An 18,822-nucleotide genomic window follows, 5' to 3' on the forward strand; every position below is an offset into this window, starting at 1 on the left:
CTCGGTTTGTCTACAGGAGAGACTTACATGCACTAACATGTACGCACTACCAAACCAGAAACTGAGAGGGGGTGTGGCTTTGTTCTCTGCTCAGGACGCCGTTACGCCACCATATCTTTACATAGAAAATAGTAGTTTGCTGCTTTATTATTGTGTAAAATCTAATTTACAGAACCTTTAAAGTTTTCATATACAAAACTATGAACACAGTTAAGCCTGTTTTCAATAAGTACTGGTGAATAGTACCCAGCTCAACTCAATCAATCAACAATATCAAAATGGAACAATTTTCAGTGTAAATCTATCAAACTGATAGAGTTCTTTTTAATGGACAAACTCTATTATCATGTATCTGTTTGTAAAGAACTCTTTCATAAACTGCCTTCCTTACTTTTTTGTACAAAGCTTTAAAATCTTTGCCCCAGAACAAATAGGCAAATCATCAAAATAGAAGCATCCAATTACTGTGTGTCAGCTATAATAATTGCTGTAAACATTTAGAACTGCATCATTAACGCGTCCAAAATAACAACAAACAGATGGATTCTAATTTCAAGCTCAACTTTCCTGCTTTTGTTCTGAGCACTGAAACTCGGCAGATGAACTTGATCCTCAGGGTGACTTGTCTACACTAAAATAATCACGGCCTAATTGGCTCGCTTAACTTCACAACAATTACAATGTAAACCAAACAAGGCATCCGTGTAGACTTTTTCCCTTTGTTGTACGTGTTTGGAATATTTTCCATTGCCTGCTTAAGAAAAACAACAGCTCCTAATTACAGTATTCTTGGACTGAGCTCTGGCTGAGACATTAATAATACATCTAGCCCATTACACATTCTGAAGTCAACTTCCTCTTCTTACAGCTCTTTATTCCTTTTATTCACTATTTAGATAGTGTTTGGTGATGGGATGAAGACTGTTCACTTTTACTGTTAAATCTCAGACAGAATCGGAAAGTTGCCTGTAGTGTGGTCAGACTCAGTTATGGTTACTACAGCGGCATTAGACTGTAATATTAAAGCTGCCTGATGGAAAAACTCCTAAAGTGATGTAATTACAGCAATTAAATCCAACCTGAAAGCACTGCAAGGGAAGCTTAGGGGAGAAAGAAGAAAGACAAAGAAGAGGCAAAGCAGAAAGGCACAACAAGAAAACAATAACAAGGAGAAAGCCTCTTGTGATTCTATTTGCTAGTTTGCTTAATCAGATACAATGTGATTTGTCTGGTATTTCTTTTTTAAATTATTCCCTTTACAATACAACCAAGCTGACTATATGAAGTTTTTCTAAACATACAAAAAAAAAAAAAAAAAAAAAGAAACCCCAACCCCGATAAAAAGCAGCAGAGTTTAAAAAAGGATCTCTAATGAGAAGAGGAAGAGGCGATGGTGGAGCACATTTAGATATGTACCTTCATCTTAGAGTCAGGGGCTGTTTTAATTTGTAAGCAAAGGCAGCACACCAGCAATGAGATTTTAATTGATACACATAAATAATTCCTTGTGTACATCCGCACTTGAGTCAGATTTGCTGTTTATTTGACGATTGAAATTAGTCATTATCGGGACTCGTGTTGATGTTCAAGATTTTATTTATTAATATAGCTCCCGCTTAATATCCTCTGATCCGCTCCCAATTAATTATGTCAAAATCCACATCAAACTAGAACTTTACACGCATACTGAGCTTTGCCTTGCTTTCATTTCTCTACTAGCCAAGCGCTGCTGTGACAATAATAACAAATGAGGAACGAGAGGGAAAAAGAGCTCTTTCCTTTGTTCCTCAAATGAAGATAATGAGAGCTGTCTTTCACTATGAGTCTGACTGGTGCGATGAAAGTCTTCACAGGTTGTTTTTCTTTTTTTTGGTTTGTTTGTTTTTCTGCCGTTGGAGTGCTAGCCTTTATTCTAAATTGCACAGCCTTGCTTAACTCTCCTGTGCTCCAAACTGCTTGTTACAGGTTGGAAGAATTCCACTGTGAGGGAGCCAGAAATCTTTGTGACTAGTGATGCAAAGCACATCATCATCATCATCATCACACACACACACACACACATACACACACATATACACATCACTTGTTGTTAGGTTGCAGCCACTGACAGACCCCGATCATCCTGACAGAGTGGAAGAGGTGACATCGTCAACCTCAGGCTCACACGTGCGCAAAAGTGCACGTGCAGCTCCACACTCAGCACTGTACATAATAAAAGCACTCACGGTTAACCTGCGCATATTTTCCTTGACATTAAGCAAAAATAATTATCGGAGCAGCAGCATAATCAGAGAAGAAACTTACTTGAAAGCTGCTGAAACTCTGGATTGTCTGGACTTGTGTTGGCAGTCAGGTCTTGTAAGAAATGCTTATACCTGTGAGGAAACAGAAAAATAAACATGGTCACTGTCGAAAAATATCAATGGAAAAAGGACAGAGTGTAAACTGAAAGATTTGGTAACAAGAAATGAGACAGACTTTTTATTTTCCCATTCGTTGGAAAACAGCAACAGTGTCTTACAAAATATAGAGAGGAATCTAACAGGCCAGAAAATATACACAGCGTCTGACTGAAAGTCCTGAATGATACAGATGGAGAGAGCAGGTTTTGCTTTGAAGCAGGGTTGATGGTGACAACCTCTGACAGATACAGCTGTAAGATCATGAGATGAAGATCTGCGCTGGTTTTTACTTGAGTCCTCCTCAGACACACGGCTTGGCAGAAAACAAATGAAACATTGACTATAACTGGTGAGTGAACCGAGACCAGAGACAAACCATCTAAGAAAGTCTTATTTTTAACATCTGATGAAACCAATCAAACAAAAACCTGGATGAAAATAACCTTTTCAAAAAAAAAACAATCTACATTGCAACACAGAAGTGTAATAATTTATATTTTATGAATGACTTTGATGGATAACTGTCTCTCCACTCTCTCTGCACTCACTAGGAGTGTAACAGTAAATGTATTCATCCCAAAATGTCCGGTACAAAACATTTGGTATTCAGCTTTCTTTGATTCAGTACACGCCCTACGATCCAAATGTTTGGTGCTGAATTAGCCTAATGCACTTTGAAAGAATAAAAAAATCAAAAGCCAGTTACACCCTGAAACCTTGTAGCAGCAGCGAGACAGCACCCACACAGCTCACGTAGTGTGCGGCAAACGCAGATCTCAATCACTTGACCATACCCCAATGCCAATTCTATCTATTTAGCAGTTCGAATGCTATGGTTTCCTAGTAAGTTACGGTGGCTGGGTGTCTATTGTAGTTTTGCGCAACATCCATCCATCCATCCATCTTCTTCTGCTTTTCGGGGGTCAGGTCGCAGTGGCATTAGGCCAAGCAGGTGATTCCAGACACCCCTCTCTCCAGCGTTCCCAGTCGGGTACAACGTCCGCATTACTGCTGACGCGGCACCATCCCACCCTCATTCGTGAACAACACCTTGAGATGTTTGAACTCCTTCACAATGGGCAACGACTCGTCCCCGACCCGGAGGGAGCAGTCCACCATCTTCCGGCTGAGAAACCATGGTTTCACGCTTGGAGGGTGCTGACTGTGCAACACAGAAGCGATTTTTAAGAAAAGTAAAAAAAAAAATAAAATAAACACAATTGCGAATGATCTGTGTTTCCACTTAGTGAATCTGTGATGTGAGAACATTTTGTTTCCACAGAGTCAGAAGACAACCTGTGTCATGGTCATAAATGGTGAACTTAGGGTTGTCTCAACTGATGCATCGAGTCAATGACTTTTAGGGAGCAGCACACTTTGTTATGTAGAAACTGAGTGAAAATAAATATACATTCAGTCTGATTAAGAGAATATAAAATAGAAAACCTTAAACTTAAGAAAAAATAACTTCCTTTACCGAAGAATTAAGGAAATACAATCTGTTTGCGGTGCAGTGAAGTAACTCATTGTGCCAATTTTAGTCTCATCTAAAGTAACAATTGTGAAGCATTAGCTTCCACAGAAATCTTTATACTTTTGACTGGGATAATGTGACCTTGAAGTGCATTGACGATTGACATTGATTTCCAGTGTCTGTCTCTGCCTTTGCAGCCCTCTGTTTGTGCAGTCTGGGCTTGTTTGAGAGACATAGTGGTGCCAGTGAGAGAGGCCATTAGTGATGCTAGCAGACTGTACACCACTGCTACTGGTCCATTTGGTGGCATGAGTGGGATTAGAGGTGTTGTGGGGTGACAACTGTGTAGTGTGATAGCGTTTGTATGTACTGTGTAGAGAATATAACACAATGACGGTTCTTCAAGCTGCACTTAGAAATGTGTTCATTACTTTATTACACAATAATCCTGTAAGTGACAGTCAAGAGACTTTTTATGACCTTACAGAATTTTGAGCATTGTGAGGACTTAAGTGTATTTTAGGGTTACAACTGATGATTATTTTCAATTAATCAAGTCATCACTTTGTCTATAAAACGCATAAGGTGGCTGCTATAATTTCCCAAAGCCCAAGATGATGCATTTAAATTGCTTGTTTTATTTAACCGACTGCTTAAAATGTTGAATTAACAGTGAGATCTAACAAATAAAAGCATCAAATCATCACACTTAAGAAGCTTTAACCAGCAAATGTTTGGAATCATTTCTTGAAAAATAAAACTAAACTAATGACTTTGATTATGATAATAGTGGCTGATTAAATTTATCAATTGACTAATAAATTCATTGACGTTTGTTAAGCTCCAAATATTAATATACAGTCACACATATGTGCTTACAATATTTTCAAACTGTTGGCATTACACTGTGTGAGAACTGTACAAGCTACCCTGTATTAGGAGGAAGTGGGAGCCTTTATTGTTGCGGGGTTGTGCTTGAGGTTCATGCTTTTCTTATCTACAGATATTTTTCATTTGAAATTAATACTCGTTCTTACTGTCGTTTTTTCATCTCTTCAATTATGAAATATATATATCATTCACTACCTCTGCCCACTTACAGTACGGCCCCCCTGCAGAGTAGGCAACCCACACTCAGCTCACGTAACAGCCTCCACGAATGCCTCTGTTCGTCATCTGTGACAATATGGTAGTGGTATGGTGGTGATATCAGATTCACACACGGTCGGAGAAATCAAACGTCTGTGTGTGTGCATGTGTATGTGTGTGTGTGTGTCCTGGTTAGAGCGTCTCTCCTGCTGCTGACAGGCTGTCAGTCAAACTGGACGGCAGTAGGGGAGGTTGTACCTGCATCTGGTTCAAATGTAGTAAAGCAGCATTCAGGACCGGAGCTAACTGCGTCAGAGCAGGAAAAAAAAAAAAAAAAAGGCTATGAAGTGTGGTTGAAAGTTTGGCCTGAAATGAATCTGGTCAAGTGTGTGCTGCAGTACCATGGATTTGTTAGCACAGCGGTGGGTCTGTGGGTGGAAGAGGAGGAAGGCATTGTTCTAGTAGTCGACTACTCATTAGAAATGAAACAGAAGCCAAACAAGCTCCAATTATGCCTCCTTCAATTAAGAGACACTTAGAAAGAGAAATAATTTCACTTCTTCTTCTTCGTGTCTCATCTTGTAATAACAAATACATTACAGGTATTGTTAGCAATGGATCCCCTTTTTTCTTGTTAAGGAGTGGAGAGGGAAAATCTAATTAAAGCAACTGTGTAACAAAAAAGCAACACTGATGATCATTATTACCGCACGTTTCAAATAATGTAAACGGAACTCTCTCATTTATCTGTCCTGTCCTGCTCATTAGCAGCAAAGCAAAGAAAGGATAATGAGACAATAACGTAATCTGAACCATATTTATAACAGTTCAGATATTCTAATGAAGAATGCAGCTGTAGAAAGCATGCGCGGGTGAAGGGATGTGCCTGCCACCGCTGCAGCGGGAGCTGCTAATTCCTTTGTAATATGCAGATGATATGCAGGCTTTTTTCCCCTCTCCCTCCTGACAGACACGTCAGGTCATTTGGGCATTTGCACACACGCCGGTGAAGAAAAAAAGACATGGAGGAAATATCTGTCTAATTATTTTGCTTCCCATACATGCATTAAGGATTCAAATTTGTAATTAAGAGACAAGAGGCGCTGGCAGGCTTCTGCATGGGTTAGTGAACATGGCATGGGCTTGTGGGTAATTACTCAACTTAAAAGCTTAAAAGCAAAGGAATGCACACTTGTGGTAAATACAGAAGACGAGAGACACTCCACTGTCCAAACTTAAGCAATTAATATGTAATATGAAGTGACTGCGAAGAGCACCTTATCTCTCTCCAAAGGGGTGACTAAAGGAACTTTGTAAATGACTGAAGCTTTTGTTACTGTGTGCTGCTCTATTAGTCATCTTAAGGCCTAAATCGGCCATCCCATGTCTGCGTGTCACTAAGGGCCCATGTGATGTAAATTTCAACACCTGCCCTTGTTTTCGTGCATCATATGTATGAGCTGGTTGTTTCTCACCCTTGGTTTTATTCTCGTTAAGTGGATGTACACACAGTTTTCTCTTGTTTATGACTTTTTCATGTTGTTCAGTGAAATACAGCGAACGAAAGATACGCTTCTTGCTGTCAGGAGGTCAACCTCCTGCTCTGAGTGGCATCAGCTGATTGTAGTATGAATAGAAGTCTGTCTAATCATCATGGAGCCTCGAGTTCAGACCTGCTGTTAGGCCTGGGTAATATCCAACATTTTATATCCTGATGCGGTCCAGCCCAAATATCGCGATATAGGATATCATTGTATATATTTTATAAAACATAAATAATAATAATAATAATAATAATAATTTATGTCTCCAAGTCACCAAGCGTTTGCTCACGTTGGATCTCTGTAAATAGTATTATAAAGAACAGACGGACCTGCTCTAAATGAAAAGTGCCCTAGATAACTCCTGTTATGACCCCATGCTATATAAGTATAAATCGAATTGAATTGTATTGCACTGAAATGAATTGAAGTGAGTAATAATCAGGTAACTGCAAAACTAAATGTAACTAAAATTGAGAAAGATGAGAGAAGGTAGGCAGGGAAGAGTGATGTGCTCCATTGTCTGATAAATGGACGGCATAAAGCGCTTAACAATTTACTTCTCATTCACGGATGGCAGTAACCTGGCAAGGCACTTGTGTCTGTCTCAAGGTGTGACATGAGGGTGCAGAGGGGATTCAAATGGACGACCTTCTCATTCCTCTGAGCCACAGCTGCCAATTTCATCATGCTAGTGACGCTAGCGTCTTTAACTGTATCTCACTTTTATTGTAATTTCATCTTCTTCTTTTCATTTGTGATTTACCGTTTGTAAAATGCTGCATCCGACTGTGATTCAAAGCTAATTCAACACGATTTGGCCATGATTACTTTTTCAAGGATAAAAGTGTGACTAAAACAAATCCTGTATAAACTGAATGAAGAGACACATCTTTTAAGTCGGTCTGTAAGAAGAGGGAATTTTTCTCTACAATGCAGCAGACTAAGTATTTGTTCACCTGTTCCGGGGTCAGTGTCATCCTTATAGAATTGGTAGTTCAATAACTCTGTATGGGCTAATGTCCCAGTACATAAAACAGCACATGGCTTCAGTAACCAGGAAGTAGCATTTGGAAGTAGCATTAGCTGCTAACAGTAATATTACTTGTCTTGTCTCTTCTCAGTAACGTTGCTTTTAACGCACACGTCACTTTCTTAAATGTAAAGTGATCTGAAGTGCCACCTGCATATCTTATGATACCAGTGTGTATTTTGAAGGCTGCTGACAACCTTATGACATAACCAGCTGTCTCATAGAAATCAGATTTATATACAACTAAACTGCAACTTTTATACTAAGCATGATTGCTGGTTGTGTTTTGTCTGTTTACATGTTTTCTCAGGGACACCATAGGAAAAACATTGCTTCTGAAAAAACACCAAAATACTTCAGGAAACATCTTCATCAGTTTGAGAACATATGAGCTGCAGATAATCACAACACAACGGAAGTGTTTCCAGGGGACACTAAAAAAGTGATGAACCTGGCTGGGACACACTTGCATGGATGTATTATAATACACGCACTACTATAATGCAAACATGCGCACTTGTTATTCAATGCTTTTAACTTGAAAAGTCATAAAGAATTGAAAAACAAGTGCGTCCCTGCCAGGTTCATCACTTTTTTAGTGTCCACTGGAAACACTTTAGTTGAGCTCTCAGGGCCACCGTAATTTTCATTCTTGTCTTATGACTGAATGAAGCGCTACATTTATTCACAGCAGTGGAGTCTCCAGGAGGTGGATGGTGGGCGAACAAAGAGAACACCTGCCTACAGTCCTGTCTGTGGTTTACGTAAACGCGCTGCGCGGTTTGCGACGCTCATGCACCAGAAGGTGCCGGTAATTTACAAAAAAATGCTGCCTGCCAACATCAGAAGAAGAACTGTGTTTTTTGGGGTTTTTTTTATACAGCAACACCCAAGGATTTACAGTACACCATCCAGTATTTGTTACAGTCAGTCCATGATCTGGTGTCTAGTGCTGGCAATTCAAACAGGGCAGCTACAGGTGCTGTTGAAGCCAGTTTCTTTGAAAATTTGAAGAACTTTTATGAACAAATCAGTGCAGATTCCAACGGGGAAAAAAAATCTCACATTTTTATGCAAATTGTGCTTGCTGAGCCTGAAAAAACAAGTCAGAAGGTCAGCCACATCAGCAATGAATTTCAGATGACACGTCGAGCTGAAGCATCTGAATAGTCTTTTGAAATATCTGCAAGTGAATGATGATCACAAGAAATCATTAAGAAAGGGTAAGACCATGAGCCAAAGTCTCCAAAGTCCCTCCACCTAAATCAAACTCACAGCATATACACATGCTACATACCAGAGCAGAAACATTGTAAATGACTGTTCACACCCTTGCCACCACCTGTTTGATCTTTCAAAACTCCACCATGTTTTGACCATGAGATTCATAGAGAGGAATCACTGACATTTTATATTAGGATTTTGTTAATGTGTATTAATGTGTGTAAAGCTATCTGATTGTTTTGTTTGTCTAAATGCAACAACCAGGAGGAGCGCTCCTAATTTCATTGTATTTTGCACAGTACAATGACAATAAAGGCTTTCTGTTATACAGTAAAACAGTCTATACAATAATGTGGCAAATATGGGAGCAGGGGATGGATGGCAGGAGGTCTGAAAAGAATGAACCTGAACTAATTCATTTTTGAGATGATGAACTTCAAATTCAAAATAGTTCACTATGAATGTGAACCAGTTCCTTTTAATCTGCGTGAACTGAACTTTGAGCTACCCGTTGTGCGGTGTGACATTGCGCAACACTCGGTCTGAAATCACTGAACTTTTTCTGTATTAAACCAGATCAGGATCTTAAACCTAAACCAAGTCCTGCGAGAGTCTAAAAAGAACCATAAAACTGTTTAATAATGCTGTAGTCACTACGAGTGGATATTGTTCTGCAAGATTAGATATTCTGCTGGAAAACAAACATGTTGTCTGTGAACATTTTACTGATATGTTCAGCATCAACATGTTTGCGACTTGGCAAATACTTAAATTAAAAACAAATCCTGATCACGTTAAAACATAATCCAGTCGAAATTAAGTTTCCTACAAAACATATTTGCTGTTGCACTTCAGTTGTAATTAAACGTAATTTCTAGCAGACGTGGTTGGACCTGACGTACCAATTACATCTGGAAAGTCTGAAAGATTAAATTATTTTATCCCGTTCATGTGAGCCGAGAGCCAACAGGAAGTCTAGTAGACGTGTCAGACTCACATGCTCTCGCCTCTCTCTGCAGGGGAGGGTCTCTAGGGTACAACGGAGTATTATGGCCACACTGAGGGGAAAAAAAATCTGTTTTAGAGGGGAAATATCAGAGGAGCAGCAGCGTTAAGCTGCTGTAAAATAAGGAGCGTGGAGCATCCTGAGATACTCCATCTTTTGGCTCATTGTCATCATCATCAGCATCAGGACATTGAAAAGACTGTCGATAGAGTAGACTCAGTTACTAGACAAACAGCAGCTGCCAGAAGCAGCTCAATCTGCCACTCACTGTCCTTTCCCATGTTTGATTGGTTGATGTTATATTCCTAAAAATTATGTTTTGTTCTCTCGAAATTTTACATTTATAATTCTTGTAATATTCCGACTTTTTTCTCAAAATATTATGAATTTTTTTCCTTGTAATATTATGACTTTATTCTCAAAATTTCAGATTTCTTTTTTTGATCAATGTGGCCCTAACACTCCGTCGTATCTGGGCGCATTCTTTATGGGCCCGAAAACATAGGGCTGAATTGGGCGCCATCGTTGAATGGGGCGTCAAGTTCTCCTTGACACGTCCATGGAATGAACATTTTTTATTCGTCCCGACTGTCTGAGTTTTCACGTCCCAGATGATCATGAGTATTTTTGTCAAAACTGAAAAACACATCAAAGCTTTAAATGTTGAGCGACCCCACCCCATACCAAAAATATTGAATGCATTAATGCATCCACACATGAACAACGATTCAATAATATTCATATTCAATAATCAGAATCTTGAACTTTTCCTCTCAGCCGTGAAACGTGTTCTCTGAGTTCAGGGTCAATAGAATCAACTAATGATTCACGACAAAACACTGTCGCACACCGTAATTGAGGCACTTTGTCTCACTGCAAGTCTCACTTCAAACTTGGCAATGAACCACAGGGTCAACTGTCAGACAATGTAACACGAATTATTAACTGAAGTACAACTCAGTACCTTTAGAGCACAGAGCAGCCATTAAAGAAAGAGTCAATTTTTTCAGAATTCTTTCAAAGAAATTAATCAAATTTCTGACCTTGTGTTGGAGAACCTCGCTGTGTTCAGCTGATGGAGACGATGGAAGTACCTCAGCTCATAAAGCAGTTCATTTTGAAAACCCCAGCATGACAAATTAAAAACAAAATCAATCATGGTAACTACAGCACACAGCTACAAACCTCTTACTGCTTGGCAAGTATGGCAATGACCACGAGACCTTTAGAGATGTACGGCCTTTACATACAGCTTGCCAGCTCTCTACAGTGAGCCGCCCACTGGGCCATTCCCTTGTTATACTAAACGGTGCGCAGCTTAGAGCAGATATATCCCAAGGCCTCCAATTGCTGGCATCTCTATGAGAGCTGCATCTCTATTATCGACACAAACATGGCCAATACAGGCGGCGAAGGTTGCTATTCACTGCCACAATCAACTCAAGACCCCATCACTGTCATAATGGCGGGCTCAGTGGGGAGGACACCAATCCAGCCGGCTCTAGTGAATGCCACTTAATAAAGGCAATGATTTTATTCCTCCCCCGACAGCAACATAAGTATCCACACTCCAGGCCCCGCTCGCCATCCATCATTCTTGAATGGTGATAAGTGACAACAATTTCCTGCGATTCCACAGCCAATGCAGCCAGAGCAAGGTAAGGTACCAGCCGTGGATGATTATCCAGCCATGCACTTAAAATCATCATACAATTAGACACATCCCTCGAGTCTCCTGGTGAACAGATGAATCGATGATAATGATGGGAAATATAGAGAGAAAGGCAGAGTGAGAGGGGGGCTGAGCTGGAGAGGCCGACTGATTATGTGTCAGAGTCGAACACAACAGTAGTCAGCATACTCGTAAATAACATTTCCCTACTGGTTAGATAAAAATTAAACATCTCCCAGTCTTGTAAAGAACATATTTCCAGGAATTTTCAACGACCAGGGGGCCTGTTCCAGAAAGCAGGTTCAACCCTGAACTCTTTATATAGATCAGTTATAGATCAGCTCTAGATTTTTTCACTCTGAGTTAAGTGTGTGCGAGGTGGATGGAAAAAAGCCACCAACAATGGAGCTTTGATACTACAATTCACCATGGCAACAGGTAACTAAATTGAAAGAGCCGCCCTTTTAATCCGGTGGAACAATAAATATCAATGGGTGACAATGCACATTTATCTTTAAAAAACACAGAGAAAAGTCAATAGGTTCATTGCATTCTATTCAGTGTAAATTTCCTTAATTTCTGATAGTGAAGTATCGTAATCCTAAAGTATGTTTCATTACATTTATGTAACTATGTATTTATTTAGCTGCTCCATGGGGACAAAGTGCTGGTGGCAGCAAAAGATGACAGGTATAAGTGTATAGACTGGGGACTGAACGATATGCAAAAAAACAAAAGAAAATACATATTGCCATTATTTATTTTCGCAATAGTTGTCATGATTGTAGTGGCAATGGTGTTGCCAGTGATGATGTGATTTGTGCTGGGGTCTGTATTAAACAAGCACATTCAGTGACCTTTATAATTCGCCCTTGTGAAACAGTGAAATGCTGCACCATTGACTTCAGACCAGATTTTTGCTGGTCATCCGCTTTCTGCTGCCTCATGATAGCAATGCCCAACGATGTGCCTGACCACACCTCACTTTAAGACCAACACACCCATGAGCGCAAGTGGATTTGCTATTTAAACAACGTGGGCGCTGGACGGGAACTTGACAACTGCATCTGTCTAAAACTAGCAAAGACACTTGCATTGCACTTGGTGCTGGGTTTAATGTTGGGCCAAAAGGCCGTTTCATTTTCATTTTCTTCCTTCGGATGCATAAGGACTGGCATTTTGCAAGTGCACTTGTTAATGTTTAATGTACTTATTATAAATGAGCATTTTCAAATATACAGAGAGGAAGAAGAACTGCTGTTTAAATTAAATTATCTGTAACCTAATTGTTTGCACAACTATAACCAGCCCTGCTGATATTCCAGCTGCTGCTGCAGCAACATACATCAGCTGCCTGTTAATTCTACCATTGACAGCATATGTTTTCTCTCTCTCTCTCTCTCTCTCTCTCTCTGAGACCTCTTTCTCTCTGTTTCTGCTTTTAAAGGGGATGAGAGGAGCTCGTGTAATTACTGAAGCTCACCCTGACTCCACCTGCTGATTCTGCATTCCGCCCTCTAACAATATATTCAGCATCTCTTCCACGTTGCACCGGGCTGAGCCTCGGTTGCACCTGACTTGCACCAGCGTCTTTGGTCACCACAAATTAAAAAAAAAAAAAATTGCTGGTCATACCCATTTGTGTTTGCGCATGGCCGTATTACATGTTTGTGTCTGCCCCTTACTTCAGGAAAATGTAGTTGCTGACGTTATGACAACATGGATGCAAGTGTCTGACATAAATATGTTTCCCCTTGACATCCACACAATGAGCTGTACATTTTTTCCAAACACAGCAGAGGTATCCTATCTGAAGAGCGAAGGTTGGATCAGTGCATCACTATCATTTTCCAAGTCTTGGAAAGCTGCATTGAAGAGCTCTGCATTATCCCAGGCGTGTGGGAACGGGGAGAAAATAAGGGAAACTGATCCTTTGTTGTAGAGGAGAAAGTGAACATAAATGAGACATACAGTAAAGTGTCTCAGAAGTAAAGGCAAAGAGTCAGCCCATCTCGCAGACAACTTCTCTCTTGCGTGATGGATGGATGTAACATTTCCAGCGCTCGACTGTAGATTTGGAGAGATGAGAAGATGAGCGGGGCCCTAATTAAGATACAAGCGAGCAGCTTGATAAACCAGTGTCATGATATCTGCTGCATTGGAAAGTACGTTTCAGCCCATTTCTCTTTCTTGTTTCTACTAATTAACAAGCGAGATCAAGACCGCATGAAATTACAGCTAACACAAAACTAGCGTCTCACAAAAGAGAGTTTGACAGTTTCTGGACAGTCTGAGGACTACATGGCCGCTACATCAAATAATAATAATTACATCTGTCAGAGAGACTATACATTGTGCAACGTAGCGGGTGACTGATGAAAGGAAAACAACTAAACAGCAGAAACAGAACTCAAGCATGAAATCTGTGACCCATCTACAGCAGTGCTCTTGATGGTGGAACAGCAGCACCAGAGCTCCTCCCCAAACACTCTCTAAAGTGTGCGGAAATGATTGAGACAACTTGAGCATCAGTTGCATCCAGACAGCTGAAGGTGTACTGCAAACATTTCTGGTTGTCAAATGAAAGCTCACACCCTGTTACGCTGTAAGAGATCCTCATGTTCTCTTGCCTCTCTGTGTTTTGGGGCATTTCGTTCAGGTTCTCTGAGCGGTACAGACGTGTGTGGGAAAAATAACAATGAGTGGAAGGTGACAGAGAGAACGATGAAACGTGTACGAGGCCGATTCTCACTAATTTTTCTAAAAAACTAGAATTACTACCTGACGGTTATATTTCTCAGCCACTCAGACTAGTTTCATGTTACATCCCTGTTTATCCAGAGGCGTGAAATGTTGTCATAATTACTGCGTGAAGTCTTGAGTAATGGCTAAAAAGTGAATGTGAGGTCACACTGACTTTGACCTTTGACCACCAAATTAATCAGTTTGTCCTTGAGTCGAAGTGGACATTTGTGCAAAATGTGAAAGGGATTCCTTTGAAGAGTTCTGGATATATAGCATTCCCAAGGCCAAAATCATGTTTTGTAAGGTCACCGTGACCTTGACATTTAATCTTTATCCACCAAAATCGAATCAGTTCATCCTTGAGTCCAAGTGGACATTTGTGCCAAATTTGAAGAAGTTCCTTCAAGGAGCTACTGAGATATCATGTCCACGAGAATGGGACGGACAGACAACCCGAAAACCTCCAGCTGCCTCCAGCTCCGACTGTCGCCAGCGCCGAGGAATAAAAAAGTAAAATGACAGGTGATAAAAGATTATGTCAGAATTTTTATGACCTTATCCGTCATAATGATGAACAACAAGAAAGTCTAACAGAACCTCCGACTGAATACAGGGGCTGGATGTGTAAATCAGATCACACCAGATAAAATTATATTATTACAATTACATCGTCATCGTATTTATATTGTATTTCTGCAGACTATAAATATTGTTAGAAATATAGTTGGAATAATCGTGATATTATTTTTCAGGCCATTTTACATGTGCTTACAAGATGCCATAAATTCAAAATGAAGAAAATCAACTCCAACTTCTTTCACTCTTCAAGTGGTTGAAAATTGTAGCCGCATGCCATTGTTGATCAGCTTAAGCTAGCACTCCACAGTGGACGTCACTCTTAGTAACCCCCCTGCGGTGTAACACTCGGTTTATACAGCCTGAGAGAAAGAGGAGTAACATGAAGCCTTCCTTCATTTCCACAGACGGCAGAAGACGGACTTACTGATCAATCCGCAGAATGGGAAGCTGCAGTAAATCCTCCAGCTTCTGGTTGTTGAACTCCGGTCGCGTTTCCTGTAGTTTCTTAAAACGTCTGAAGGCCTTGTTTTTCTTCAGCTGGATCTAAGGAAACACACGAGACATTGTGAAATTATTCTCACATTTACAAGACGCAGTTTTGTGCTTTGCAAAGAGACATTTAGTGAGGTGCAGTAAGAGCTTTCCTGTTCAGGATGTTGGGATTATACTGGAAATAAAAGCTCTGATTACCACATGCAAAATTAAAAACAGGCTGGCTTCTACAGCAGGACAATGATCCAAAGAAAACCTCAAAATCCTTAATGAACTACTTCAAGAAAAAAAAAGCTGAAGCTTCTGGAAAGGCCCCTCGCAGTCCCCTGATTTCAACATCACTGAAAATCTGTGGGAGGATCTTAAACGTGCTGCGCGTGCAAGACAGAATAAAAACATGTCAGAACCTCAAGTGATCTGCAGGGAAGATCAGTGAAAATCCCTGAATCAAGAAGAGAAAAACATTTACAGGCTGTGATATCTGCCAAAGGATGGGTTACTACTGGAAGCACTGACTCAGTCCTACTTTTGCACATGCCACAATTACTGTTTATTTTCTATTTTCCAAGTTCATGAAACAAAAAGTAAGAGCGTATTTACATTTGAAGCAAGCCTCATGTTTGATGTCTGTTTGCTGCAGAGGCTGTAAAACATCCGTTTACTTTAACAGTCAACAAAATACATCATTTCCCCACAGGTGCATAAAAACAGTGTGTGTGTGTGTGTGTGTGTGTGTGTGTGTGTGTGGTGTACAGGGCTTCCATGATTGGTCGCCATAATCGATGACGTCGACGATGAAAATGCGTCCACATCAGAGTGAAGGAAGTAAAGATTACTGAAAGATTACTGGAGTTGAAGACAACTATTACTGAACTTTACTGTTAATGCAATGAAAAGTAAAAGGCCGATAATAACTTCATCAAACCACCTGTTCAACAAACAACGAACCGAAAAGAGATATTATCATATTCTTGTCCGCTATTTGGTGAAACTAAAACAAAGTCTAAATGATTATCTTAGCTCACCAGCCCAATCAATTCAAACCCTGTTCTGAATTTTTTTTTTTTTTAAATGATAATCAAAAAATAATAATTCTTTAGTAATGATTAAAAACCAGTAATAGTCTGAGCTGGATCAATAAGTGTATGGATAAGATAAAGATGATGGCTCTGACTTTGGGAGGAAGAACAGTTCAAACTCCTTCACTCTAAGTCTTGTTTATCCAGTGTTATTTTGTGATTATTATGTTTTATGGCGCACAGTGAGATCAGTCACAAACATGTGAAGGATTACTTCATGTGTAAGTGTCTGTTCATTAGTAGACAGAGCTTTTTAATATCTTCAGTCCTTGTAGCTGAAAAACACTCGAGTCACAAAGTCGTTGCTGCTGCCTGAGAATTTACACTGAATATGTGTTTGAGAAAATGTTAGAGTTAGAATCTCGATAAAATAGTTGATGGATGAATCGATAGAAAAATTGTTGTTAGTGGTGTGTGTATATAGATACATGTGTCATTTGGACCAACACATACAAATACATATACTGCATATACATAGAGACGATGATGGCCATGTCACAACCAGTGACTACATCTCATGACACTTCTAGCTGCAGACTCTGCCTGACAAACCCAAAAATCATCTCGTTGTCACTCATTATGCTGGATTGCCAGCTGAGGTGTAGGGAGGTGTAGGGAGGAGGAGACAGCCTGTAGATGTCATTAAATATGCATTTGCACATCGTATGAGCTTGAGTGTATGTCAACATTTGGATGACAAAAAGCCTTATCTTGTCATTCACGTCAATCATCAAAATAAACATTGCTGCTGTATTTAAATAGACCTGAGGAGAGCTCTGCTATTTCACAGCTTTGAAAACATCAGTGTATGCCACTTGACTTTAGATGCCAGGTGTGTGTGTGTGTGTGTGTGTGTGTGTGTGTGTGTGTCTCCAGTATGTATGTGTGCTGCTCACATACAGCTGTTTAGCTGGTCATTATGCCTGTGGCAGGTAGAGTTGGACATGGTAAACAGGCAGGTGGTGAGTCAGTAGATGATGGGCACAATGTGAGAGGAATCACTTATTAGGTAGAGGTGGAGTGGTGGCAGAGTGAAGCTGTAAATCAGAAAGCTTAAAGAGTCGACAGTGTGGATTTAGTGTTGGTGAACCTCACACTTTACAGCTCTGCATGTTGACTTGACTTTGGGAGCCGCAAATGGCAGCAAGAGATACGCTGATCAGTATTAAGAACCACACACTCAAATTACCAGTACAGCTGCAGCTCCAGCTGTTTTTTTAATAATGTTCAAAATGGATAATGACCAATTATTTTTTTCCTGAACAAAAGTAATAGTAAACAGTAATAATATAATGCAGAATTAGAGCACTTTGCTTTGAAATTGTTTGTATTAAAGTCCCCCTCGTTAACGTCCATATGATGTTTTTAGATAACATATGTGAAATAATCATCAACACCATGACTGAGTGTTTCCACCTTGAACTGCAGTGAACCAATGACAGTCTTATGGAAACAGATTCAGACAGCCAGGGTTTCATATGTCACAAACCTAAGGAACCAATCCTGTCAAATTGGGGTCAAATAAAAGATTCTAACTATGCTAACTGTTCTGATCCGTCTGCTAGTCTCTGGTTCTGGTCTCAACAGACTCCTCATCTGAGTCTGGGTCTGACTGAGGCTCAAACATGTTTCCTCCTCTGACCATCTTGATACTCTCTGCTCTTTCACCTGTCCACCTGGAGCAAGCAGGTGGTGGGTGGGGCATAAGGCCTGATCCAGAGTTCTCAACCAGGAAGTAAAAGGATATGGGCTTCTTTTTTCTTATTGTCAACAAATCCATTGTGCATACCCAAAACAATAATGAATTTCTCCTACTAACAGGGGCTATATATTCATAGCTGTTACATCTTATTTCTCTGTGCCGCTGAGCTCCCATGTTGTCCAAAAACTATTAAAAATGCATCAATGAGCCACACTGTTGCACTGGGTGAAATGTTCCTTCATTACAACACACTGTAGTTCATTTTGACTTAATCCCTCATATCCCACTGTCCTGCTGCCCCAAATATTAACTAGAGCACCATGAATAAAATTTGCCATAAATTGCAATGGCCAGCTGTTTTAGGAAATGACTGTGATTAAAAGAGATTAAAGATTTACATACATCTGATATACCAACCACAGGCAGGGGAGTCAGAGAGTATTTAGGCCCAGTTCAGACCTGGTATTAACATCCGTCTTGGGTGATCCGATCACAAGTGGTCAGCTCTAAGTTCAGGTGTGAATGCATTCAATGTGGTCCAGACCACATTCAGAGCTGGTCTGGACCACATGTGGCCACATTCCTCTCTCTCTCTCTCTCTCTCTCTCTCTCTCTCTCTCTCTCTCTCTCTCTCTCTCTCTCTCTCTCTCTCTCTCTCTCTCTCTGTCCAAATGCATCAAAAATCACATAAAATTAATTCAGTGCAATGTAGTTATCTACTGTTACACATTACATGAGACCAAACTCTTCATAGATGTTAAACAGAAGCTTCAATAAGTCATTT

At 40.1% G+C, this 18,822-nt stretch overlaps 1 protein-coding gene across 2 annotated transcripts in view; it reads right to left on the reverse strand.

Annotated features, from left to right (window-relative positions):
- arhgef39 (Rho guanine nucleotide exchange factor (GEF) 39) overlaps positions 1-18,822 on the reverse strand; it is a 60,305-nt gene that overhangs the window by 28,403 nt on the left and 13,080 nt on the right. For both annotated transcript variants that reach the window (XM_087177250.1, XM_023418729.2), the window contains exons 5-6: positions 15,190-15,308; positions 2,305-2,375 (exon numbers count right to left, since the gene is read on the reverse strand). In XM_087177250.1, the coding sequence (XP_087033376.1) occupies positions 2,305-2,375; positions 15,190-15,308 (190 nt within the window). The remainder of the gene's footprint in view (positions 1-2,304; positions 2,376-15,189; positions 15,309-18,822) is intronic.

The sequence above is a fragment of the Seriola lalandi genome, unplaced genomic scaffold (assembly GCF_002814215.2).
Source record: "Seriola lalandi dorsalis isolate HSWRI2012SDOR001 ecotype SW California unplaced genomic scaffold, Sedor1 jcf7180002054584, whole genome shotgun sequence".
Lineage (NCBI taxonomy): Eukaryota > Metazoa > Chordata > Actinopteri > Carangiformes > Carangidae > Seriola > Seriola lalandi.